This window comes from Aphelocoma coerulescens, chromosome 1A (assembly GCF_041296385.1).
Source record: "Aphelocoma coerulescens isolate FSJ_1873_10779 chromosome 1A, UR_Acoe_1.0, whole genome shotgun sequence".
In the NCBI taxonomy this organism is placed as follows: Eukaryota; Metazoa; Chordata; class Aves; order Passeriformes; family Corvidae; genus Aphelocoma; species Aphelocoma coerulescens.
In genome coordinates, this window is record NC_091014.1 from 63,314,533 (window position 1) to 63,340,697 (window position 26,165).

The following is a 26,165-nucleotide window of genomic DNA, read 5'->3' on the forward strand; positions in this document are numbered from 1 at the left end:
GTATTTGCAAAGCTAGTTAGGCTCTTAATGACCATTTTTTGTTATCCTTTGATAGACAAATCTCAACAGACCATTCTCAATACCGGAAGTTTGGCTTAGGAAAAAATGTATGATCTGTTTTAAACTAAATGGTTCACAAATCTTGCCCAGCTTTAAAAACAAACAAACAAAAACCCAAAACACTTAATCAAATTTACATTCAATTACATATAGCATTACACAGAATATTTGGGGCCAGAACCTGCATTAGTTTATCCAGTTCCGGAAGAGGTGTATTACATTAAATTAACAGAAGAAAGGGAGTTAAAGCTCTATCTACCAATAACATCCTCTTTTATAAGGCATTTGCCCTGGATCTCACAGAGAGTGATTTCATCTGTGCAAGAATATGTGCCCCAGCCAGGTTATTTGAACACTACACGTGGAGAATATCTGCAGTCCCTCACACCTGCACGCAGCACACTCTGTCCACACACCTATCCCTGAAACCTCTAACTCCCAAACAAGTATCTGTCATGGAATTAAAAACTACTTTTAGTTTTTACTTTCATGACAGATCCTGTTGGTATGAACCTGGAATACCTGCCTTCTTTTCAACTCACAGCTCTTCTCAACATTGGACAGCAACAACACTTAGTTTGCTTTCATCATATAAGTGAGGATCAAAAAGGAAACATCTCCATTTTTATTTCTGAGCAAGTCAAACACTTTATTTTATCAAATTGCCATTACACTTGCTTTTTCTGTGTTTCAGTCTGGAGGTGCCAAAGGAACACACACCTCTATAGCATTTGTGTGTGACTCCATCATGGCTGAGAGCTATAGTATAGGCAGAAAGGCCATCAGACGAACCAAAATGCTGCTGTTCGGTGTTAGGAGTCTCCCTCCTCTAACACTTCTCTCATCCTACAATGAAGTTGGTTAGAAGTGTATGAGAAAACCTCTAAAGCAGGCAAGGAGTGACACACCCCAATATTTGCACACAGCTCCCTTATGTGCACGAGTTGCACTTTTGACCTGGGGGCAGTGACTTTGCGAAGTGGCTCTCTGGCCATCTGCAGACACACACATCAAGGAGCGTGTGCGCAGGAACACTCACTGCACCTGAGCCCAGGGAATCCCTGGCTACCAGCTGGATGCTGTATGGTCAGAGGTAGTTCACATACCCATACACACACACGAACACAAGCAGACTACAGCAAAGACTGCATTTAACCACTTCATCTTGATTTGTCACATCTTCCCTATGGTTAACACTGAGCAGAGCTGCCATTACCAGTAACCTAGCGCCATGCAATTTCAGCTGTTTCTGGCAGGAGAAATGGACGTTCCTGATCCCAGGACAAAGCAGGTGGAGAAAGAGGAAAGAGTCTCACTTATTTCAGGATGAAAAACCTCTCTCATAACCACAACTCCATTTGCAAAGGTGAGCTCTGTTGGCATGTTTGCCCGCTGTCAAGGTTGAATTTGTTTATGCCCCGAGCACAGTGAGCACATGTGGCAGAGCAATCCAGCTCTCCACAGCCAGCCCAGCACATACCATTCTCACCTAGGTGGAGAACAGGAATCACTCCCTTGGCACTGAAACCAGCAGCAGGGTGTCTGGGTGCTGACAGGCTTTGGACATGTCCGCTTGTCCTTTACACATGGAGCTGAAGACACCCATCTGTTTCCTAGGAGTTGTTAAATAGCAGCTGGATATGAAGGGTCCCTTGCAACACAGGCAGGATCCCAAGCAGTGATCCAGGTACACCACCTGTTTGGACTGGTTTGGTACAAGTCTCTACCATGCTACTCACATCCACTGCTCGCTCATAAAACATACAGAACAAAACCTGAAATGGGCAAAGATGTGAGAGAACAGCCCTCTTGAATAAGTAGTTTTAAGCAATAATTCCACTTGTAATGTCTGAGGAGGGAATTAATGAAGGGTATCAAGAGAGTTTGGGACAGAGAACACACCTGGAGGATAAGTATTTTGAAAGATGGCACTGTGTGAGAAGCAATGATTTCACTACAATGGAAATAAACCAATGGGGAATCTTCTGATTGTAATAGGAGAACCATGGGAGGGAAATGTTATTTTGTAGTACAGAGGAACCATGCGGTGGGTAGCAAAGACGCCGTCATCCTTTCCTGAAACCCTCATCATCCTGCAAAAACATGCATCCTCTGTTTAGGTAGGGGGTTATGCATGTGGCCCCTTCCTAAACTTTGGATCAAAGAAACACTTGGGCCAAAATGACCATCACCTTGAACCACTACCTTGGGGGAAAACTTAAGACAAAGGATCAAAAGACTAGACAAAAAAATAGCACAAAAATGCTATGGGCGAACAGATGCATCTCCACCCCAAGAGAAAATGATTCCTTTCTAATACATTCATGTAATGTTTTGTAGATATTGAAAATATTCCAAAGCACAGCTCAGTGTAAACAGCAAGCTGGGTTTCCTCCTGCTCTTTAGCATTTCTCTTTGTTTACTCTCCATTTGAGGATAGAAAAAGCCTACATGTGAGCACTGCAAATGGTGTATTTCAGGATGGATGGGGCATTGAGAAAGGCAGTGATGAAACACAGACTTATGCAGCCTCCAATAAAATACTATGTACTTTGCCCGAGCCACCAGGGTCAAACAAAATTTATTAAAAAAAAAAAAATCCAGTGTCTGCTTTATGAATACTTCTTACTTGTGTGTGGAAATAATCTGATACCATGGTGATGGGAAGACTAGAGAGAGCTAGTCGCAAGCTTTAGAGAGAGAGATGTGAAAAAGATATTCTGGGGTGTGTGTGTTCTCACCCCCATTGCCTTCTTGCTCCCACACCCCACGTCTCAGGATTAGAGATCCCGTGGGAAACTGCCCTGGCAGTGCTTCTGGAAGCAATGCCCAGCCAGGCCAGTTCACCCATTGTGAGGAGAGGTACTTGGCTAGAGATGCCAGCTCCCATCTGTGAGCCCAAATGGCTCTGCTCAGCCCCTGCTCATCTCAGGAGAGACTGGCATGCTCATCTGGTAAAAAAAGCAGCCCTTACCTTTGGCAATCAGCTCCTCCAGCTCCTGGTCGAATCCTTGTCGGTGGCATTTCCTCCAGAGCCCCATATTGGTGGAGTTGTACTGTCTGTTGCACTCATCGACTGCGCTCATAGCAAAGATCTGCCTCCTGTTTCTTGCCAAGAGGAGTTTCCCTTCCCAGCGGTCCAACCTAGACCTGCTGGCCCTGAGAGGCAGGTTGTTGTTGGAGTTATAAATGAAGCCAGGATCATTTCTCTTAGTGGTGATGCTCTTGCACCTCTCTCTGTGCTTCCTGGCATCAGTTTCGTACCAATGGTCAGAGCAGATTGCCACAGCCAGCATGCCAAGGGCACACAGAGCTAAAGAGAGGCCAGCATAGAGCAGTAACCTTCCAGCAGCCATGCCTCAGCCTCACAGAAACACCATGGACATCTTCACAACAGGCAGAGCCGTTGGGGGTGAGACCACGCACAAACCTCCGAAGCAGCTGCTAGGTGTCACTTGGCAGAGACTGCCTCAAACATCCCCAACTCCCGTGGCTCACATCCACGCTGCAGAGGGATGCTGAGAGCACTACAAAGTTCTGCCCTCGAGGCAGTCTTGGGGTCTCATCTGCCTCTTCTCTGCAGAGGAGACCTGGTGAGGAGAAACACAGCCTTCCACCAGTGACCCACCTACACAAAGATGTCCTGCTCCCCTCACTGCGAGCACCCGAGCGACAGGGGCTGAAGGGATGTATCCCCCCTGAAGAGACCTGATGGCTGATCAGTCCATTAATCTCTTTCAATCTGGCCCGCTCAGAAATCCAGAAGAGATGGCTTTCAGATCAGCAAGCTCACTACAGCATCATCACAGGACAGAAAAGTTCAACAGCCTGACATCTCCCACTTGCAAGCAGCCAGTTGTCCCGCTTTCAGGAATGGGTGACTTGCCTTTTCTTTGTCAGTGGCTCAGCAAGAGCATCATCGTCTGGACGGCCGGTCACTTGCTTGGGTTTAAAGCGGGGTCGAAAGGGAGGGAGCACGAGGGGGGGAGCAATCTGTTGTTGTTGTTGTTGCTGCTGCAACTGCTACTGCTGCTGCTGTTCGAAATCGTGGTTAAAACATCCCCTCCCCGGCTGGCTCTGGGAACGCGGGCGCGCACGGGTCTCTCCCTCAGCAGACTTCGCCGACAGTCACTGGCATCTTGGCTTCGGAGACACCTCGGCTTCTCTCTGCCAGCCTTGCCATTCACTCGCCTGCTTTTGTCGTCGGCGCTGTCATCCAGGCAGCCGAACGTCGCGCTGCCTTCCCTCCCCGGCGCGCCCGGGCAGCTCCGGCAGCCTCCCGGCTCCGGGCCGGGCAGGGGCGGCGGGAGCAGCCGCAGCCCGGCAGGAGCCGCCGCCGGCCGCGCACCGCCCGCTAGGCAGCGCGGGGAGCAGCCCTCGGCCCCGGCATCCTTCTTCCACACACACACACACACAGACACACGCTGCTGCCCCCCCTTCCGCCGGCAGCCGAAAAGCTTCCTCCGTCCCCGGCGCTGGGATGTGTTGTGCACAGTTTTCCTAACACGGCGGCACGTTAGCCATCTGCAAGATGAAGGCAGGCAGGGCTACGGCTGGCGGAGAGGATGCTGAGGAACGGGGAGGGGAGGGAGGTCGGGGGAAACCGAACCAAAACAAACCGGGGCGGAGGGGCGGAGGGGCGGAGGTGGGGGGGAGCTACACACCTTACACGGGGAGAGGAAAGCAGCCCCTAACTGTTGTCAACAGCTTTCGGGCTGCACCATTTCTCTGCCATATGGCCCGATCTCCTCGGCGGAGCTGAGATTTTCTAGCACAGCAGCTTCATAGGAATCGTATCCTCGGCATCAGTAGTTATATATTCAGACATATTTTTCTCTCCTTAAATTTTCACTCCCTTTCTCTTTAATGGGAATAACTCACCCATCTTGTAGAGATCAAGTGCAACAGAAGGCGAGCTGGAGTCCCCAAGCTTTAGAAATCTCATTTCACCGTTTTTAACCCAAATAATAGCAAATCCAATCTTCTGTACACCTGGGAATCTTTCCTTGTTCAAACACCGAGCCCTGCAGCCTTGGCCGAAGCCTACAGACCGAGCACACAGAGCGCTGAGCCAAAAGCCAGTGATGTCACCCATGCAACGTGAGACTCATTTCTTATTTCTCTATCCTCCTTAAAGATAAACTGCACCACTTCCCAGGCAGGAAATGTCGAAGCCTTAGTCTCTTAAGAGGGAAAAATGTAAAACCTGGATTTAACTGGATCCTGACCATTCTTGATCACAAGCCCTTACATTATGTCAACCAAATCCAAAACACACAGAGCTGTTTCTCACTGCACCAAAAAAAAAAATCCCCAACCTGCTTCAAAATACAGAGAATTAGCTTGAAAAAAACCCTGGATTGTAGATCTGTGTGATCCAGAAAGCTGAGGCCTCCAGACTCTGAACTGTCTGAACTGAAAAGGAAATACACATGGTCATTTCCCTTGCACCAAAAAGGTCTGGATGCTGGCACATCCTGATCTGCGAGTACCACAGCATCCTGGAGGTGACAGAGGAACCAAGTCAGCCCCATCCAGTATTTGGCTCCCAGTGATTCCACAGCATGAACAGCAAACAATGCAGTTGCTCCTACTGCACCAAAACATCCACAGCCTGATGCCTGCCCACAGATGCATGCTGCAAAAATCTACATCCATGCTGGATCCTACCAGCTTTTGGCCCCTGAATCCCAAGCTGTGTCATCTGAATTGAAAATAAGCACAGCCTTTCTGGGGCTGGTGACAGCCCTCAGCCCCAGGAGGGGAGTCCTGGGATTTTGCTAGCTTTTAACTCTAGCCACCCAAATTATACTTGCTCCAGTGGAGAGAGCAGATGTGGAATGTAGTAGCTCTCTGTGCATCAGAAATACATACCTGGATTGTCTTGTGGAATACAGTTGCATCAGGAAAAAATTAACCCACATGGCTGGATCGTAACAATTTTTGGCCTTTTTTGATAATAATTGTATTATCAAAAAAGGCAAAACAAAACAACTCCTTCCATTTTGCCTGACAAAACCAGGGCCCATATCCACCGGGATTTGCAGCTATGGAAGAGTATCTGTCCCATTAAACCATTTTTGGTGCGAAATATACTGTATTCTTTAAACTCCTTGCAGGATTATGAAACTGGCAAAGAAAAGTCACTCATCCAAACCATAAAGGTTGCAATCATCTGCATATACTGAACCAGGTCTATTGCAAAATTTCAGCGTTGCATGATGAATATTAACTGTATCTAGAAAGCTCTAGGTAAAGTTCATTGTTTTACTGAAACATGGGACTGGTTTATTTTTTTTAGCAGTAACTTCCCTCTGTCGTTAATAATAACGGCCAGTACTTAAGGGTCTAAGGTTTTCTTAAAATTAGTTCTGCACAAATGGATCTACTTCTGTAAATGGATTTTTCAAGCAACTACATGTCAGTTGATAGGAAGAATTAGATGTTACAGTGGGCCTGGAGCAGCCATACTTGTTGTCTGTTCCGAGATAAAATGTAGAGGTTTGTGGTCAAAAAGCTGTTGGCTCCTATAAGAAGATGATGAACAGGTTTCTTGTATCACACCCACACAGAGATGAGAGTGCACCTGGATTTCTTTGTCAATTTTTAGCATCAAGTCCCAAGCTGAAGGATGAGAACAGGGAATAGGCCTAATTTTACCAACCATATATTTTGGCTGATTGTTGGATTTTCTATTTGAGCACGAGATTCCACTAAGTTTATTCTCTATTTAGATTGAACTGGTAAACAAAACTGTTCTCTGTCTAAACACCCATGTTAGACAGAACTGGAAGACTGGGGCTAAGAGCAAAATGGAGGATCCAGCTACTAGAACTGTTTTTCTCATTATACTGGCCAAAGATATGTGAGGGGATAAAAAACTAATATAATGGAATCACACCTACATTTCTTTTTATGTTAAACATTAGGATTACAGTCCAAAGAGCCAAGATTTGGTTGGACCCAGGGAGGTCCAGGTGCCAGGTTTTCCCATCACACTCCAAGACAGTAAGACAGTTTGGGGCAGGGGGACTTTTGTACCTGGAGAAGCCAGACTTGTTCCCTCTTCTCATTTTTAAACATGCGTTTGAAAGCCAAAAATTGTCATTCAGTTCCAGGTTTTATCTTTTTCTCTGAAAAGGCATTTCAGTGGCAGTTTCTATGCTTTTTTTTTTTTTTTTTTGCTTGCATTTGTAGCTTTATCAGATGGCAGTCTGTATCTTTCTGCAAGTCACCTTAAACATATAACTGTAGGAGAAACTGTTGGATTTTATCCCCACTTTAACTCTTAGAATTAAACATTTTTCTCCTTCATCATCATTATTCCCTTCTTTTCAGGAGGGGCACAATATTGCTTGCTGCAGGCATTAGGAACCTTCCCTGTGTCTCTTCCCGGATTTTTACAGACAGCCCCTTTCTCAGCACAAACAGATCATTATTAAATTCTCCTCCTCCCACCCCACCCCCGCCTCACCACAGGGGGGAAAAATACCAGTCCTTGTCGATCTTCAGCTGCGAGAATGACATTTAAAAAAAACCCACAACCCCTCCACCCACACTTGGGCACGCGACATGGAAACCACTCGCGACAGTGAATTAAGGGCATCTCAGCACAGGGAGCCAATTCACGGGTCTGAAATGAATCAGGGAGTGAAAATGCACTTTCAGCGGCGGATTGAAAGCTGAGGCTTTCTTTCTGCCAGTTACGATTTCAGTGATCCAGAGAGAAAGCTAAAGCACACGGTGCTCAGGAAAAATGTCTGAAGGCACGGGACAGAGGAGTGGAGCCCGGTGAGTCTGATCAGAGCCAATTCCTTCTGACAAGCCGTGCGCTGCCTGCTAGACCTCACTACGGATGGTGTCTTACAGCTAGGGCCAGTCTCTTCTCCATTCCCTCCCAGCATCGTCTCCGCTCTCCTTAGCATCCTCCAGCGACCATCGCCCACCGCCTCTCCAGAGAGCTCCAGACACAAAAGCAAAGCGAGCGCCTGTACAAAGGTACACAGAGGTGAGGTCTGGGGCTAGGAGGGGGGAAGGGCAGAGTAAATGGACAACCAATTGCAATTTGCTTTTCTTCGTCGGTTTTTTTCTGTTTTGGTTTTTTGGGGTCTTTTCTACATCAAAATGACCTCCACCATATTTTTCTTCCTTCGTCTTTTTATTTTTCCCCTTTTAAAGAAAAAGAATTCAGTGCCACCTAGTGGGGGAGGGGATTGAGCAAATCAAGGTGCTGCCCCTTCCCAGGGATCTACATTTCTAATTTAGTTATTCAACAGAGAGAGATGACCCTCAGTATTTCCCTGCTCTCTCTGTGATCTTCACCTCCCCAGAAGTGATGTTTAATTTACATAGGCTCCAGCCTTCGTTCTTTGAAAAGAATCACACCTACTGAAGTCACAGGAACTCGTCCTAGTGTTGTATTACCTGAAGCAGTAGTGGCTCTGGAGGCAGTTCGCTGCCTTAATTACAGGATTTCAAACACAAGACAGTAATCAAACCAAACATAGATATAACAAATTATGCCTACTAATGTTTTTTATCATTCCAGTGCAGCTTGGATACTGGTGTACGTGAATCCTCAGCATGCCAGCCCTTCTAATAACACAGCCATAAAAGATGCTAACATAGAAGCATCTTATGATAACTCCCACAAACACTTGACCCATCATTCAAACAGATTTTGGGTGTTCAGGTGACTCAGAACAAGCAGAGGCTCTATAAAGGAAGATCAGAACCACAAAACACCATATAAAAGTTTGTAATCTAAATCCCAGGAATTAACCAGTTGTCAATGTCCCTTCTATTAATTTTTTTAATAGAAAGAGTTTTTCAAAGAGAAGCATCAGCCAGCTGCATAAACATGGGCTGGCCACACACACACATACACACATGGAGACACAGAGAATAGGCACACAGCTGTCTACACACTCATGTGTAGCTGTGCACACACTGATATCTAGCTGCACACAACAGTACCTCACTGCATGTCCTCTGCCCTCCCCACCAGCAACTCCCAAAAGAGATTGGTTTTGCTCTCTCTAAAAAAAAACAACCCCCCAACATTTGGATTGCAAAGTTAAGCAAGTTAGTGAATGCCAGATTTAAGACCACCCATGGAACATTAATTTGCCCAGCATGCAAACACACTATGATACAATCTTTAATAACATGATTTCTGTTTCCATGGGTCTCCCGTTTTTTACAGTGCAAAGGATAAATGTTGCTCACTTAATGAACACTATTCAAATTTTCTCCTATCCTTATCACCCAATGTGTGGTGCATGTACAATTTATTACAGAGCATCCAGATCTTGCATTGCATACAGAATGATTAATTTCCTCATGAGCTTTTCTATAGTGGTGCTCTAATTGTAGTGTTGGAGGGCTGGGGGTTTTTTACAAACATCAAGGAACTTACCTTCACAGCTCCCTGCTGAGGAACAGAGATAAAAGGCAGTATTTTCAAACATGTCAGTGTATTTTGGGTACTCTATTAAGGGAGCTTAGAACCTAAACTTCCAGAGTACTTAGCACCTTCCTTCCTCAGAGAGCAGCTTGCAGACCCCCTGGCTCTAGACACAGTGGACAGTATTTCCACAAATTAGTGCATGGGTGACTGCAGCTGGATACACAGAAAATGGGCACCACATGGACAGAAGTTGGGAAAAATGTAATTTTTTTGAGTCACCATGCTTCATAACAGTAACTCTCACAATGGGTGAAATAAAATCCAATTTTCAATTTCAATTCAAATGTCTGTGACCATGATTTTTCCGACCTGTAATCATCTGCTAGGCTCACTACAGAGCCTCCCAAACTGTCCACCAAACAGCCACCATCTCAGGACTGCAGAGTCCTGGTTCATCTGCCATCTACTGTGATCTGGGCAGAAAGCAGGATGTGATCATGTATTTTACCTCACGACCACAAGTCACAAGTGAATGGCAATCCATGGGCAAACTTTAGTCTGGTGTTCTCTTAGTCTTGATTTACTGACCTGGAGTTGTGACAAACAGGGGAAGCACACATGAGCTGAGTCAGAATTGATCAGGGGTCAGGAGCTGAATGGAGTGAACCATCAAAAGGACAGATTTGCTTTTGGAGGAAGCAAAATGAATTGTTGGGCAGAAGGCAGGAGGACGGGTAGGTGAGAAGTCCTATATCATATTTTTCAATAAAGCAGAGGGAATGGCCAGCACCAAATGGCCTCACACAGAGACAGGTAAAAGACAGTACGCAGAGGAAAAAACCACAGGATAATGTTGTTTTTCCAAACAAAACAAAACAAAACAAAAGACTGGTGGCTTTTCCCTGAAATTGCTTCCTCCTCTTCATTATTTAGCTGTCAACTGTCAAAACCACATCACTGTTGGCCACCTAAGGCTGCACTGTGCACACAGCTATGTATGATAATCACTGCTGCTCATGAGAACATCTCCAAGAGTGCTTTTAAGCTCAGACAAAACAAGGACGAACTATTTTAAACAAAACTTTTCCCCAAGCTTCCCACTGTGGACATCGTGCTTGGGAAATGTCAGCCCAAGAACTTAAATTGTAGCAGAGCTATAAGCTGCAGAAAAGAAGGCCTTGTAGGCAAACTCATCCCTGCACCCCTGCACTACCTCCCCACAGCCCAAGGGTCCATGGGCACTGGGGTGAACTGCAGAAGGACCTGGGACATATCACTCCACCTCTGAAGGAATTGCCAACAGCTTTAGGTTTTTTCAGCCAGGTGGTAGGATCTAAATCTAAATCCAATGGTAGATCATGCCACATGTAACATGTTGAGTTCTAAAGTAAAAACACTGGGGAAAGACATTCCTGTCTCTTGAGTAAACACTCAAGTGCTTCCAATAACAGAGAAGCAAGGACAGATTTAAGAAAAAGAAAAGGCCTAAGCTGTATAGGTGTAAGCCTCCATTGAAAGAGAAAGTTCAGGTAGGAGACAACTCAGCTAAAGCACAAGAGCAATATTTAGCCCTCAAGGCTCTTTCAAATTCATCCCCCTACAATAGAAAACAGATCTTAGCCCCTGCATTCACAAGCAGAGATTCAGCTCCAATCTGCTGCTCTCTGAGATCACAGCAGCCACTCTGTGTCCTGGTTATTGTCTTGCCAGCTTGGTAACCAACATCTTCAAATTCTACAGCTTCTTCTCCTCTGAGCTTTCACACGAGCAGACCTGTTTCCCCAAAAACCTCGCTAAGAGGATTGCTGTTTCATATAAGCCCATCTCTGCTTCCCCCTGGTTACCTTTTGGATACATCAAGCCCAGCCTACCACCCAAAATCCTGCTACAGGAAAAACCCATTGCCTGCTGCAGTGAGGAAAGTGACATTGCTTTGAATGCAGGAGTTGTACAGCAAGGTCACTTGCTGCCTAAAGCCAGCTACAAAAGCAAGATGGCTCTCAACATCCCCACCATTGGGCTCAGCTGAAAACAGGAGATATCACTTCATTAAAATTCATAGATCTTGTGACTCTTACAGAAATAGCAAGAAGAATCCAGGATGGCAGAGACAAGATATTAGGGCCAAAGAGTACTGATTGAGAGCAAAAACTCAGACTTCTGTCTGCCAAAAGTAAGCATATTTGGTAAGAAGCAGCTTTTATTCCATAAGTTACATCTAATACATTGACCTTCAATATATTACCTGATTAATTATATATACCTGATTAATTCTGTTTTTTTCTGAACTGCATCAATATGTAGTTCATATAGGCAGCCTAATATGAAGGTGCATCTGCAGTACTGTTAGTTTGCTTGACATGGCAAGTCACACCGTACTTTCCTAAACTTCTGACAGATTTCGGAATGCATTGTTCATTCCCTGAGAGATTTTCGGACATGGTTTCTATCAACAGTGTTTTGTGAACTAATCCAGTGAAAGACAGAGCCACAGCCTCTGTAGATGCATAACACCGTGTTTCATTGTGAGTGTATCACATCTGTGATTGGCTCCCAGCTACCAATTCAATTTGTTACTTCTTTTAGTCACAAAAGAAAAACAAGGATTAGCTAAAAATCTGAATTCATCGATCATAAGAAACCATCACAGAAGCAACTGGAGAGAAAACCAGTAAGCAAAACAAAAAACGGCACCTGCTTAGAAAAACTATATTCTCTAAAAGCACTCTCCTTCTTTTTGGAACACGACTCAGAAGCAAGACCTCAATCTTCATTTATTCTATTTGGCTTTGAAGTCCCAGCAGGGTAGATTAATTTAAATATATATATTTTTTTTTAAAAAGGCGTATACAAATATATTGTGTGCTGCTGTAAAAGCAGCTGACATGTAGGATGATAAACTCTCTATTAAGACACAAGCATGCTGCCATCTTCAACAGTTTTGCATTTACTTCTCTACAGTTATTATCACCAAATATATTTGCATCAAAATAAAGTAGTTGGTTCTTCAGAGTTCATCCATTTGTACAGTTCATTTCCCCACCTCAAGCTTTAGAACTGTGATATCACAATTACACCTCGTATGCTGAAGTTGTTCCAGGGAGAACTTCTGGGCCCTGAAAGACAGGCACTTACTCCCCTTTGCTGCAAAGGCCTTCAGTAAGTACCCACCAACGAAGAAACCATGGGGAGTACCAAGCTTCAATGACCATACCCTGATCACCCATGATAAAGAAACTGGCCTGCAAGAAGTTACTTCTCTTGTTTCCAGAGAAATAATGTTTCCAGGACTAAGAAATAAAATTTCCCAAGGACAAAAAAAAAAATGAAAAACAAAAAAGAAAATTTGGGACTCACAGAGACAAAGTCTGAAGAAGGAATTCTTCTCAGGAAAAAGGGAACAAATGTCCAGAAAGCATGTGTAAGAGCACGACTTATTCAGCCTGGGTACTAGCAAGGTGAGAGAGAAAGAACTGAACGAAAAACAGCCTCTGCAGAATGCTTCCACAGGCTGAAGCAACCGAGGCTGAGAGGTGCATGCAGGATTGATTATGATTCTCTAGACAGGCAAATTCTAAAACACAGAGCAGCTCTGGTTACATAACTAACAGCAGCCTCATGTCACCCATCAGGACTGCAGTGAAGAACTCCAAACTAAAACAAAAAAAAAATCTGTTTCCATAACTCTGCCTTCAAAAGACTCTGTGAGGGGGAAAGATTGATCAATGATGCTTAGGTCTACAAAGAGCACTACTGAAATGACTGGGTACCTGGGAGTCCAGACAGATTTGGGAAATTTGCTGATTTACAAATCAAGGTAGTCAAGAGTGGCTAACCAGAGTGCTCCCAAAGACCTAACCATGTATCCTGTGCTCAGCACTGATCAAGATACCCTAAGACAAGAAGGGGCCTAAACCAGGAAAACATGGAGAGAAATCTCCATTGAAATGCACCATAAAGGTCAAGAGGGATATACACTATCAGAGTCTGCTGAAACTCAGGGGAACCAACAGCTCACAAACCCAAGAGGTCTAGATCCAAGGCAGTATCTTGAAAAGAGTCCAGCTTGAAGAAACAGAAATGTGAACTCAAACAGACCCGACTAGTCTCCTTGGATTTTCTGTTTAAGAGATTGATGCATTCCTGAAAATTCTGTTGCTGGAACATTTTTATTCACTCTGTTTTCACACTTGGTCAAACAGAATTAGAGATGAACAGTTTTTTGACCCCAGCTGAAAGCCTTGGAGGATGTCCTTTCAGATGAGGGTTGCAAGGAATGATGGAAGAGAAACTACAAGAGCTTTTATCAGCAGTGAGCCAGATGTCTCCATTATTTCTTCTCTTTTCGCTGACTCTGTCATTTTAATATTTTTCTTTTTTTTCCTCCCCTCTGCAATACTCTGTTCCAGCCAAAAAAGATGTGTCTTTGTTAGTGTTGCCTTTAAAAGTTTTATGTGCATGTTGTTAGTAAAGTAACAACACTACTTCTGTAGTATGTTTTTCACTATGGGAAGCTGAAGCATTTTCTAAGAAAGAATTATTCTTCACAACCCAATTCTGAAGCAGACATAATTTTTCCCAGTTTACAGAGGGATGAAACGGCAGATAGGTTAATTAACTTGCTTAAGGTCATCCAGTGAGTTTGCAATGGAGCTGCAAAAAAAACCCCAAGATTCAACAATTCCCATTCCCAATCCCTTCATCTAACCACTGAGAAACATCCCTTCTCTTCAGTCCTGAGCACTTCATTGAAATCTATCACTGACCATTTATCCTGACATATTGTTGAGCTACACATTAGTCAGTCTAAATGACAAACATGTAAGTGGGTGGAGATCCACAGCATCCTCCATCCCTTCAGCCCGTTCAGCCTCGTGCAGCGCCTGCTATGCTGGACAGCTCATCTTCCATTAAAAATGGATGTGCTCCAGATGTGTTCTCCCAGAGAACTGCCAATATCATCTCAGGCATCACTCTGAGGGCACTGCACGAGAGACAAACAGCACTGGCTCTCTTTCCCCAGGAGGAGGGAAGGCTGCCTCAACAGCCTGGCTGTTGGGGAAAGCAATAAACTCAAGATGCCAACTAGCTTTGAAAAATAATTTCTGTTTTTCTCTTATGCTGCATCTCCCTCCCAAGTGTTCCCAGGGCTAAATAGCTGGAGTGGCAGTATTTAATAGTGACATCTTTGTGGATTTCGCTCTGGCATTAGTTTGATGAGTTACTTTAAAGTCAAAATATCCTTCAAATGCCCACCCAAAGTCTGTCAGTCTCTTAACACTACACATTCTCTCCAGAGGGATTTGCAATGCAGATGTCTCCGTGGCTCAGCACGAATTGCTGTGCAACAAAATACAGCTGAAGTTTGCCAATTAATCATGAACACATAATGAATAACAAATTATTTCTAAACACGTTTGTAGCCAATGCAGTTTTAACAAATGCTCGGAGGGTCCTTCTGCTTACTCAGATGAAGATGATTTTGTTCCCTGATGTCAGTATTTATAAGAAGAAAATGTTAGAGATGATCTTACAGCACAATAGTTCTAAACATAAGACTTAGGAGTGAAGTTGCTCACTTTGTCATACAGGTACTACTCAAATGCCTCATTTTCAAGATCAAATGGTACAAGTTCAGACTCTCCTTTCCTCTAAATGTCAATAAACAAGCACCAATGAGCAAACTGTCACCCTGATGGGTTTTTTTTTCCAGGTATACCTTTGCCTTCTCAGGACAAACAATGGATCAAGTGTTGCATTTTGTCAAAATTTTGCCTTAAAGCTGTCATTCAGTTAAAACTAAAATACATACACAAGATGAATTAACCAGATAAACAATTCCAGATCACTATTCATCAAATAATATAATTCCAGACAAAATTACTGCCAACTATTTGTAAAAAGCTCTTTATTGTACTTTATCATGAGGTTTCTTCCTTTTTTTTTTTTCTATTTTGCTGCTTTCCATGTGTTCCATGCATGTCTCTCCACTCCCTTGATTTCTTTCCTCCACAACAGTCGCTGTACAGAGAATGGCCATGTTGTCTTCTACCCCATGTCAACTCACTCTCCTTTAACTCCTTTCTAGGGTTTTCAGCTTTTTCACTCAGCCATCTCCCACTGATTTTCTTGCAAATAATTGCTATCAAATCCAAACACTTTGCTCTGCTTGCAACAAAACGCTCAGGAGGATCTAACAACAAGTTCACAGAATTCAACTCATCACAAATCCATTCCTATAGTCAGTCTCTGCTGCATCCTTCCATTCCCTGTTATTATCAACCCCTAGCATGCCATATCTAATTTGGACTGTGAAGACCTCAGAGTGGGGATGTTGAGTTTACAGTCCCTGGCAGAATCTAGGGACACACAGTGTCCCAGATACAATGAGCAAGACCTTTTTGGCTCCATGGATTGCAAACCAGATCATTCTCTGTCTCTGCAAATTTGCAGATGTGTTGAGTTGTTGTTCTGTTGACTGATGTGACCCTGATTTTCCATCCTGAGTGTCTGTACGCTGCCTTGCCAGCACGCTAACCCTGGCTGGGTGCTCTGCAAGCAATTCTCCTCATAACCACAGCAACAACAGTGCTACAGTGACATAAATAGGCTTTTGCAAGTGCATATTTTTACTTAGATTAATTAATAATAATAATGGCTGACAAGGAGAAACAACTGAGCAAAAAAAGGCAGAAAAATTTAATGAATGCAGACCTGTTCATATCTGTGCTTCCATCACACCAAAAAAGCCATGCTGAAGCCTGCAAGTATAGGCAGCAACAATATTTTGAGGGAAAGAGAAGGATGTTTTCCAGTGGCCTATATGCCAATTTTCAGAGTGTGGGTAACATGCAAGTAGAATATTTTCATTGATGAGGAGGAATGAGATCAAACTGATGTAATTACTGAATCAGGCAGGATAATTTACCAACATGGAATATTAAAATACTTTGCTCCAATCCTTTAACATAAATAAAGAAATTTGAAGACTGAGAAGGTAAGAGTGCTTATGAAGCTACCATCATTATTTTAGAGGTGCAGAGACAGTAACTTGTTCCACCTAATCCTGTTGAGGAGGGGTGGAATGGAGTGGGGATGGCTGCAGAGAAACAGGCTGCTTATCCACCCCTCCAATGTACAAAAAGTGTGCTCAATTTGAAGCTGTGTGAGGAAAAAGCCCCAATAGCCAGAAGCCATGTCTCATTACACTTTCTAAAAACTCATTTTCTACGACAGAAGTTATTCCAGTCTGCATGGAAGATGTATTTTTGAACTCATAATGTTTAAACAACTTAATCATGGAACAAAAAGGGGGCAGTTGTTGAGGAGCCAGCAATCATAATTTGATTATAGCAAGGACATTTGTTATAACAAGGAAAAAGGACAGTCCCAGCCAGGGAAATTCTCTCTCTCTCTCCCTCACACACACACAGACGGTTCAGGAAGACCTTCTCCATCAAGATGGGAGAAATGACGAGAAAATTGCGATTCAAAAATAGAGATAGAAATGTAAATTAGAATACTTATGATCTTACTCCATAAAGTCATGATTGCTTAATTAACAAAATGGCCCATTTTGGCTGAAGGACGACTTTGTCTCAGCAGCAGGGTGAAGGAAACGCTCAGAAGTTAAAAGTATGGTATAGAACAACATAGAAAGGCAAAAATATAGGAAAAAAAAGTTCTGTTAATACAAAAAATGAAGACTATAGAAAATGCAGAAGTGGTGTGACTACAGAAAGCAAAATGAGGAGTGCAACAATGCTGATGCACGTCTAGAGATGGTAAAACAGCACAGAAATGGCAGAAATGCTAAAAACCTCTATTTCCTCCTTAGAAAGATTAAGGAAGAGGCACTTTTCTCATCAAGTAGAAAAAAAAAAGAAGCACTTTTCAGTCCATTAGTCAGTAATGAAAATGGTAAGCAGGATCTACTAGAGCAAACATTTTAAAATTAGGATATTTAGAGAACTTTTATAGGACAGTGTTTGAATACCTGGCTAAAGAAATTCCACGAATGTTAATTCTTAATCACAGCATCATAGAAAGGCTTGGGTCAGAAGGGACCTTAAAGATCATCTAGTTCCAATTCCCTCCCTGCCATAGGCAGGGACATCTTCCACTAGATCAGGAATATAAGGAAATTAGAGGATAATACCAACATTCAAAAAGGACAAGAAAGGGGACTGGGTTGCCCAGGCCATGAGGCTGCTCTTCCCATGACAAGCACAGAAAATGTGACAGAAAATTAATCAGGGAAGGATGACAGAATAACAATTTGTTCAATGCTTGGCAGAATCTGCTCTTCTAGAAAACAGGCCGAGCCAGACAAACTCAATTTCTTCCTTCGATGGCATTACACGTTTGGCATATAAATGCAATCACATAATTGTCATTTACTCAGATGTTTGCACAGAGTCTGATTTAGCACCTCCTGGCACTGATTAAAAATTAGCATAAATCAAGCACTGGGAAAGCTCATGTCTAGTGGGATTGGCAGTGGCCAAAGGGGTGCCAGGGGAAGTGTAGCAGGGTCAGGTGCCCATCTGTGTGCCTCAGGGGCTCCCCTGGGCACGCACCCCTCTCCGGGTTTGGGGCACGAAGGTGAGTGACCAACTCACCAACTTCACCAGTATCAAGAGACCAAGAGGACACTTGTGCTGAAAGACTGAGATTGTGCAGGTAAATTTGCCAAGGCAGATATATTTATGCAGCTGAATAACCATCCTTGAAAACAAGCAGCAGGAGGGAAGCAAAAGTTACGAGGGTAAGGACTGGCAAGGAGCACAGGAGACACGCACCCTGAATTTGGAGTACAGAAACAATCTCTCCAGGTGGTTTGGAACAACAGCGAATGACAAACATTTGTGGCTCCCAAACTCTTCCTTTCATCTCCTTTCAGTAAAACCAGATTTTAACATTTGTCCCAGTTCACAGCCTGGTCAGGGCTGTGAGTGAAGACACCCGGCTTTCAGCTCTTTATGTAAACTTAAGCCTTCTCCCAAGAGTAAAACCAACTTGGTTTTACTAACTTCAATGCATGCTCTTATGAAGTAAGGCTGCTGACTGGACATGTCACACCACCCTTCCTTGGCAAAACCAAAGAATAAGACTCTACGTAGACTTGTCATCAGCTTTTAATGAGGATAACCGCTTTTCTCATTTCATTATTAGATTTAAGCATATAACTACAAAGCTGCTTACGGGGGAGGGGGGGGGGGGAGAGGGAATGAGAGGAAGTCACAGCGAAAACGTTCTTGACTCAAGAGGGTGTGACCGTCTCATGGTGTGTGGCATTTCGGATTGTAGTGTGCACAGAGCCATGATCCTTGTGGCTCACTTCCAGCTCAGGATATTCTGTGATTCCGTGATTCCATGACCGCGGGTACAGCACCCGATCAACCTCCATTGCGCGCAGGGAAGGAGGAGAAAGAGCACCAGGCCACAGAGGGTGAGGAAGCAGATCCCTCCCTTCGCCGCCCGTCCCGCCCCTCGCGTCACCCGTGCGCGCCGCCGCCTCTCCGGCAGCGCCGCCGCTCCTCGGGCCGCGGGGCAGCGCGGGGTGAGCGGGGCCGGGCGGGGCAGGAGCGGGGCTGCCGGGCTCCGGGCTGCCGGGCTCCGGGCTGCTGGGCTCGGGGCTGCTGGGCTCGGGGGTGCCGGGCGGGGCCGTGTCCCTGGGAGCCGCAGCCCTCGGGCGCGTCCCGGCGCTCCCCTCCCGCGGGGAAGCGGGGCCGGCGCGGGCTGAGGGGTGACCTCCGTGGCGGCCTGGTCTTCCCCGTGTGCTCGTGGGAAAACCAGAAGGAGCGCGGGGAAAAGAGCGTTCTCCTGGCGTGTTCCAAGTGAGAAGGGAGCGGTGTGAAGCAAGCTGGTGGATCGGGAATAAAAAATGACCTAGCCCAGGACGGGAAAGCTTGGCTTTGGGTGGGAGTAGGGAGCCGGGAGTAGGGCGAGCGGCAGCACTGAACACTGGTTTTGGTGTAGGTGTGTTAATCCCCAGAGGGCGATCCTGAAGATATCATTGCTGGAGGTGACCATAACAAAACTGCTCTGGTAACATCTCACAGAATTACCCTAGAACAGGCTTTGGATAGCTCTGGCTCTTGGGAGTCTGCAGCCTTTACTTTGCTTCTCTCTCAGACGTTGTTAGGATTAATGGAGGTCTCCAGCCTTGGCTTGGGATGTTAAGATTCTTCTAGCGATTCAGAAGTGAAAATCAGGTTCCTCAGACCACAGGGTTGCATTGTTCAGGAGCTAAAGGTATTTTCATTTTAAGGCTGCAGTAAGTAGAAATTAAGCAGTGTGTTTGAGTCTGGAAGAGACGCTTTCCGAGTCCTGTGATGAAGAGGTTGGGGGACAATTTGTTGCTTTGTCTCTGAATGTAGGAGTTAGTTCTGAAACAGATGATTTAGGAAAACTTAGTGATTTTTTCCCCCTGTAAGAGATGCTCAAGTTGAAGTGCTGCCCTGTAATCATTTAAGAGCTTCTGTCTTCTCACACTAGGCCTACTGCCTTAGCTTGAGGTTTCTGATGCTTTGCCTTCCCTTTTGTTACTTTTTCCATTATTCTCTCTTCTCAAGTTACTTGTATTATTTTCATGCTTGATATTTTTTTCCTGCTTCCTTTAGAGTGCTTTGGTAACAGGAGTAAATCAAAGCAGGTCCTCCAATGGGCAGATATATGTAAGTGAGGTTAAGAATACTTCAAATTTGTGTTATTAAACAGCAGGCTCTGTTTAATCATACTGAAGTGGACTTAGCACTGTCTGTCTGATTACTCTTATCCATGCTCTTTAATTTGTTATGCTCATCTTCTGGAATCAGCTGTGCAATGTACTTTAAAACAAGAATTTTAAACTTTAACCTCAGTGTAATGCTCTTGAACGAACCTGCTTAATTTGTCTGAAGACTTATGTTATCACTCATTCAAAAATGCAAAGTACAGACAAGATACAGCTACAAATACAGGATTATGGGATTCCTATTCTTGTCTACTACAACCCATTCTGCAAAGAAGGAGTAAAGAAGACTTAAAATAGGGAGAGTTAGAAAAGCTGAGAGAACACCCTTCTCACACTACTTTTAAGAGAGTGGATGTTGTCTGGTGGCCTAATAACAATTGTTTTGTCTTCAGGGCATTTTTATTGCAGAGATTGTCAGGTGGGAGATGACTGAAAGAGAATGGGAAGCTGCTGATGGATTTTCTTGGAAAAAAGAATCTTTTTTCATGGGAAAACTACTTTTTTCCTTTCAAAAAGAATAGTTATCATGAGAGACTGAAAAGAGAATGGAGAAAAAGCTGATGGAGATGATCAAGGGAAGGGAATTGAGATGGGAAAGATCTGTGATTCATATAGAGAAACATGATTTCTTTATAGGCCATTGTTGTTAGATGGATTATAACAATATTTTAAATAGGGTGAGAAATTTCCATGAGGAAAAACTTCCAGGTTGTTTTCTCTGTATGTTCAAGTGGTGCCTTACCTTGTGCTTGCGTAGCAGTCGGTGTATTGCACAGGTGCTGGTTTTGGCAGAGCTCACGCTGTAATTGTTCCTGTGGCTGGAGTTAAAAGGTTGTCTTGAGCAAGCTGAGAGGGATCTGCTAATAAACCATGCTATCCATGGCAAATTGTGGTGCAGTATAGTTACTTTTATAGTTGGTATTGCTGTTTGTAGGCTGGGAATTGTACCTGAATTCATGTCAATGTTCTTTATGTGCAGGATTATGTACTAAGGATTAGACTGACTTTATGCAAGGAATGTGTGATGTCAAATGAGTGATCAGTGTATGATACATTCTTTTGTTTGCCTTAATTCTGGGATGGCTTGTTCTACTCAGCCATCTTAAGAGTTGTGGCTCTGTTTTGCAGGAAGGTCCGTCTGTCTGTGTCTGTGTGTGCCCACCGTTCCTGGGGAGATGTCCAATGTTTCCAGCTATGCCCTTCGGATGGCCCGGCTGAGTGCCCAGATATTCGGTGATGTTGTCAGGCCAACTGACTCCAAATCCATGAAAGTGGTGAAGCTGTTCAGTGAGCAGCCCCTGGCCAAGCAGGAGGAGGTGTACAACTGGTACCCCCCTCACAACACCTACTACGCTCTCATGAAGAAACTCCGCTTCTTTGGGCTCTACAGGTGCTTCCTGGGCTTGTAGGGTGGGAGCAGGACTGAACTGGGAAAGGGGTGGGTGGGAGTCTTGTTGCAGTTGTTTTCCTCAAGGGAAAGAGGAGAAATGTTTCGTTCTGAATATGGTACATGTGGAAATAGGCACTTGATTGTTGCACGGAGGGCAAGGAGAACTAAGTCATTGCTGTGTGATTTTTACCAGAATTGGAATATTTTGTGAGAAAGACTTGAGGTGTAGTTGTGGGCAAGCAGTTACCTAAGAAATAGTTCCTGCTTTGGCTTTGTGGGGAAGAGAAAAAAGCATTTTCATAGACAGGAGATGGGTCGGTAGTTCTGAATATGGCAAATGAATGTGCTACAAAGAGGTGATGTTAACACCAGTCTTACCATATATTTCTCAATCACTCCGCAGGTAATAAATTAAACTCAGAAGGGAAGCAAAGTCTCTGTTAGGCCAGAGGGCCTTTTTATTCTTTAAAATAAATTAAGTTAAATTCAATTCAAGTGTGATTTAAATAGTCTTGTTAATTCCAGCTTCATCCAAACTAGTTGCCTAATTTCTAAATGAATTTCCGCAGTCTGTGGCAGGGAAAATTGCACTGCAGAATAACATTAGCAGGAGTCAAATGTAGTTCTTTCACTTCAACCAGGTAGCACTAAAAAAATCCTTAAAAGTGAGGCTGCAAACCCTGTATAGTCGAAACAGATAACCTGTTGCTAATATGACAATACTAACCATCAAGGATTGCATCCAGGATACTCTTGCTGTTGGTGGGTGTGCCAACACTTTCTAGAATGGCTGTTTGTTTACAAAGAAAGCCTCAATGTGATGTTAATGTTCTTTACTCTTCTCCTTCCCCTATTAAGTTCCTTCTCTAGCTACTGTATATACAGAGTTGCTAGAGGATCAGGCTTGCAGCTCAGAAATGTGCAATGAAGAATCATAGACTAATGGGGCCGGTAATAAACCACAACTTTTTTGTTTCTATTTAGAGAAGTCGTGTTTAAAATAGCAGTGCAGCTATCTTCGGCCACAGAGGATGCAGTTACGATTTTTGAAAGTCACTTTGCACTAAAAAATACAGGAACAGATTAATAGAACTTATTAAAACATGATTGAGGATTAATTATCTCTGCCAGCTCCTTCATCCTCCTTCCTGTTTTACTCTCTTATGAAGATTCTACCGGTACTGATGCCCTCTTCATAACTCCTTCCTGAAGTCACCTGAGAGCAGTGCCATGTGCTGTAATTACTGCTCAGCATGGCCCTGTTTCCTTAGGAGCTAATGACCTGAACACAGGAACACAACGTGCTGTGGCTACACTGCTGAGCTGGATAACAAGGGGGAAATTCTTATTCTTGTCTCTTGCTGATTTTTGCATTTTACTGCTCATTTAAACAAAGGGGATCAATACATGCAATTGAAATAATACATCTGTGCACATACCATATGTTGCTGAAAAGGACAACCCTCTTAGCTCTGAAGGTATCACAGGAAATCTCTCCTGTTATTATTCAGTGATAACTGCCAGCAATAACATGGAATTCATTGCAGCAAGCTCCAGTATGGACTTCATGGTAACAAAAAGTTTTGGGTTTTGTTTTTTTTTATTAGCATATAGTTCAAAGAACCTTTCCTATCTCTACATCCCAAGAAAAAGAGTAAACTTTTTTCTTTCTTCACCATTTAGGGATGAGCATCAGGACTTTAAGGAGGAGATGAGACGGTTGAAAAAGCTCCGTGGGAAGGAAAAACCAAAGAAGGGGGAAGGAAAGAGAGCTCTCAAGAAGAAATAGTGCTGTTTGAACAGTGTAACTGACTGCTCTGGAAATGCTGGGCAACAGCTGGAGAAGGCTTGGCATGTGAGCTGCGTGTGGGGCACAAGAAACACACTGAAATAGTGGACTCCACCTTGGGAATGCACTCGGGTCTTTGAAGTTTTACTGGGTTTGAATTTCTGTACTTTAAATATACTGTATACTGTAACAGTAATAAAAAAGTGCTCAGTGTTTTTCTCTGAACTGTTGTAGCTATTTCAGTTTTTCTTGATCTGGAGATCTGTTTGCTTTTCATTGTCTGTTTTGCTTTCTTGTATTACTACCAGCACAATTCTGCATGTGGCCACAAAAAACCCAGGGATTCCCGCTTCTGCTGCTGCTTGTCAATCTTACCTGTTATAATGAGTTTCATTTCAGGTAGCTCTAGGGCTAATTTTTTTTTTCAAGTTTTTTTAAGTTGCTGTTACTGTTGTTCTCTGCTTTTCACTGGACAATACTTCACAGACCACTGCTCGCCCACAGCACTCTCATTGTACCCTTAAGTTTTAGATACTACAACAGAAGAGGCTGAAATACTAATTCACTAAATCCATGTAATAATGGAACTATTATATGCAATAATGAAATTTAAAATAGTTTTAGTACAGTAAACTTAATTTTGATTGCCTGGAAGATGTACAAAACACTACGTAAGATGATGAGTATTTTTATTAGCCTTGTCACTAGGCTTCTTTGGTTACTAATATTAATGATCAGTGGATCTACATAGATTTGTAACACCAAGGTTATTAATTGAAGAGGTGCTGATTGTGTTAAAAGGTATTTCTGGTGAGCTGCATAGTTCTTGTTCAGTGTCCTTACTTCATGTTACCTGCTTTTCTAAGCTCTAAGAGAAGCTGATTTTAGGAAATCTGCAGTGTTGTGGGAGAAGCACACCTGAGTTATTACAACAGTCAAAAAATGCTGTAGAAGTTAATATTTTATATGTATCTGCTCTGTACTGCAGTAGTAAGTTTCTCTCTAATTTAAAATCCTTTTAGTAACTTAGAGCTTTTGCTCAGTTCTAATGTGCTTAAGACATTTTTGTGTTCCATGTGTTGTCTGTAGGTTCTGACCTGTGTGGTACTGAAGTACTCAGAGCCTGTGATGGGCCCTCTGAGAAGTTCTTGGTTCCTGGGACATGTGCATGCAGCTGAGGGGAAGGGGTCTGGTTCCCTTGAATTCATCTTTGGCAAGAAGGGCAGCATGGAGTTGCATAATAGGAGAGGGAATATCCAAGTAGAAAGGTTGCTACTGCCTGATGCTGTCTGGCCATCAGTGTGAGGGGTGGAGTTGTTCAGGTGCTTGCTTTGGTGAAGAGAAAGACCCATTCTGAACCTCTTCAGCAGAGCTACTGCAGCAGCTCTGCACAGCTCCTGATGCCTTCTAAAATTAAATCCGAGATAAATAAAAATGTTTTCCCTGCTACTTAAGATGAAAAGTCAACAGCATCTCTTCTGGTGCTGTGAAACACTTAAAGCTTTCACGGTATAAACAGGCAAGTGACCAAAAGTGTGCATGCATCAGAAAGGGAATTTTGGCTCTGTAAAGGAAGTATGCATGGCCTTGAACTTTGTGTGTGTGGGGAGACTTGGTTATGAGTACATATACAACAATATATAAAATACTTACACAGCATGGTGAAACTGATGGAAGTGCCTGTGAAGTAAGAGATGTGACAAATGGACTGAAATGTTGGTTTTCATCTTTTTTTTCTGCAGCATTTACAAAAGCAAATTGATGGAGGAAAAAAAACCCAACCCACTTTCTGAAAAAGTATGAGAGAGGTTGCCCTGCCTAATCTTTCATGATTTTTCTTCTGTAGTACTCATTTGCTAGAACTTGATCTTTGAAAAAATGGCCGTTCCCTTCCCCTAAGACTTCACTCTAAAATAATGATAACTCAGCCAGTATTGGAGCATATCCTAGTGTTAGTATAATCCATTGCTTGCTGGGAGCATTAGCATAACTATTTTCTTTCAGAAAATACAGCCTTCTCCTCTCCATAGCTGGGATAGAAACAGGCACTTTCCTGCCTCCCTTCTAACCTGTGCTCTGTCGTTTAGGAATAGGCATGCCCTGAAGAAAACTACATTTTTTGAATCCCAGGGACTAGACAGATTGGGAGCCAATCCTGAAGCATCACACGAGGTGTATTTAGGAGAGGAAGAAGAGTTCCAGCCACATGCTGAAGGGTAAGGATAGGAACACTTATGCTTTACAACTATTGGTATAATGGTGTTTTATGTACAAATGACCCAGTTCAATTAGATCTTTATTTTTGGCTTTCCCCTTAAAATGATTTTTTTCACCATTGAAACTGCTGTGTCTTGTTACAAGATTCACTCTTTTCCTGATGGTATGAACTGACTGCCCTCAGAAGATGTTTAGATTGATGTTTTAATTCTTGATTGGAATAAACCTGGTTAGCTGACCTCCAAGGGACTAACAGAGTAAAAAACTAACCTCTTCCCAATCCTGAGCAGCTTTATTAAGTGCCACTGTTTCCTTATTTTGCAGTGCCTTAGCTATGCCTGTCTTTAATTAGACTCTGCTATGATGTATTCATAGCTGCTGAGCACTGCTGTGATAATCACAAGCTATTTTGTAAACAGGCTGACCCAGTTGCTGTATATATCCTATAGGGAGTGCAGCTATTGCCAGAACCTCTTACTCTTGCAAGTCCTGCACACAGGCAGATCACTTGCATGTGACTGTACTTTGTAATGGGGGAAGGAAAAAAAAACCTGTCTCTCTT

General features: G+C 43.5%; 2 protein-coding genes across 5 annotated transcripts in view; one reads left to right on the forward strand and one right to left on the reverse strand.

Annotated features, from left to right (window-relative positions):
• The window catches only part of TMEM178B (transmembrane protein 178B), a 213,633-nt gene extending 210,064 nt beyond the window's left edge, over positions 1–3,569 (reverse strand). For all 3 annotated transcript variants that reach the window (XM_069003153.1, XM_069003155.1, XM_069003154.1), the window contains exon 1: positions 3,035–3,569. In XM_069003153.1, coding sequence (XP_068859254.1) covers positions 3,035–3,416 — 382 coding nt within the window. In that variant the 5' untranslated portion in view covers positions 3,417–3,569. The remainder of the gene's footprint in view (positions 1–3,034) is intronic.
• Positions 3,570–18,938: 15,369 nt separating this feature from the next.
• On the forward strand, positions 18,939–23,611 carry MRPS33 (mitochondrial ribosomal protein S33). Of its 2 annotated transcripts, none has more exons than XM_069003156.1 (3): positions 18,939–19,031; positions 21,336–21,597; positions 23,281–23,611. In XM_069003156.1, exons 2-3 carry the CDS (start codon positions 21,383–21,385, stop codon positions 23,384–23,386), a joined length of 321 nt encoding a protein of 106 aa, XP_068859257.1. In that variant the 5' UTR covers positions 18,939–19,031; positions 21,336–21,382; the 3' UTR covers positions 23,387–23,611. The 2 variants fall into 2 exon arrangements, with proteins under 2 accessions (XP_068859257.1, XP_068859258.1); XM_069003157.1 differs by lacking the exon at positions 18,939–19,031 and adding an exon at positions 19,174–19,308.
• Positions 23,612–26,165: the final 2,554 nt, after the last annotated feature.

Coding starts and splice junctions, on each gene's coding strand:
- MRPS33 (XM_069003156.1), top strand. CDS start 21,383: ATGTCCAATGTTTCCAGCTATGCCCTTCGGATGGCCCGGCTGAGTGCC. Junction 21,598..23,280: donor CGCTTCTTTGGGCTCTACAG/GTGCTTCCTGGG, acceptor TTCACCATTTAG/GGATGAGCATCAGGACTTTA.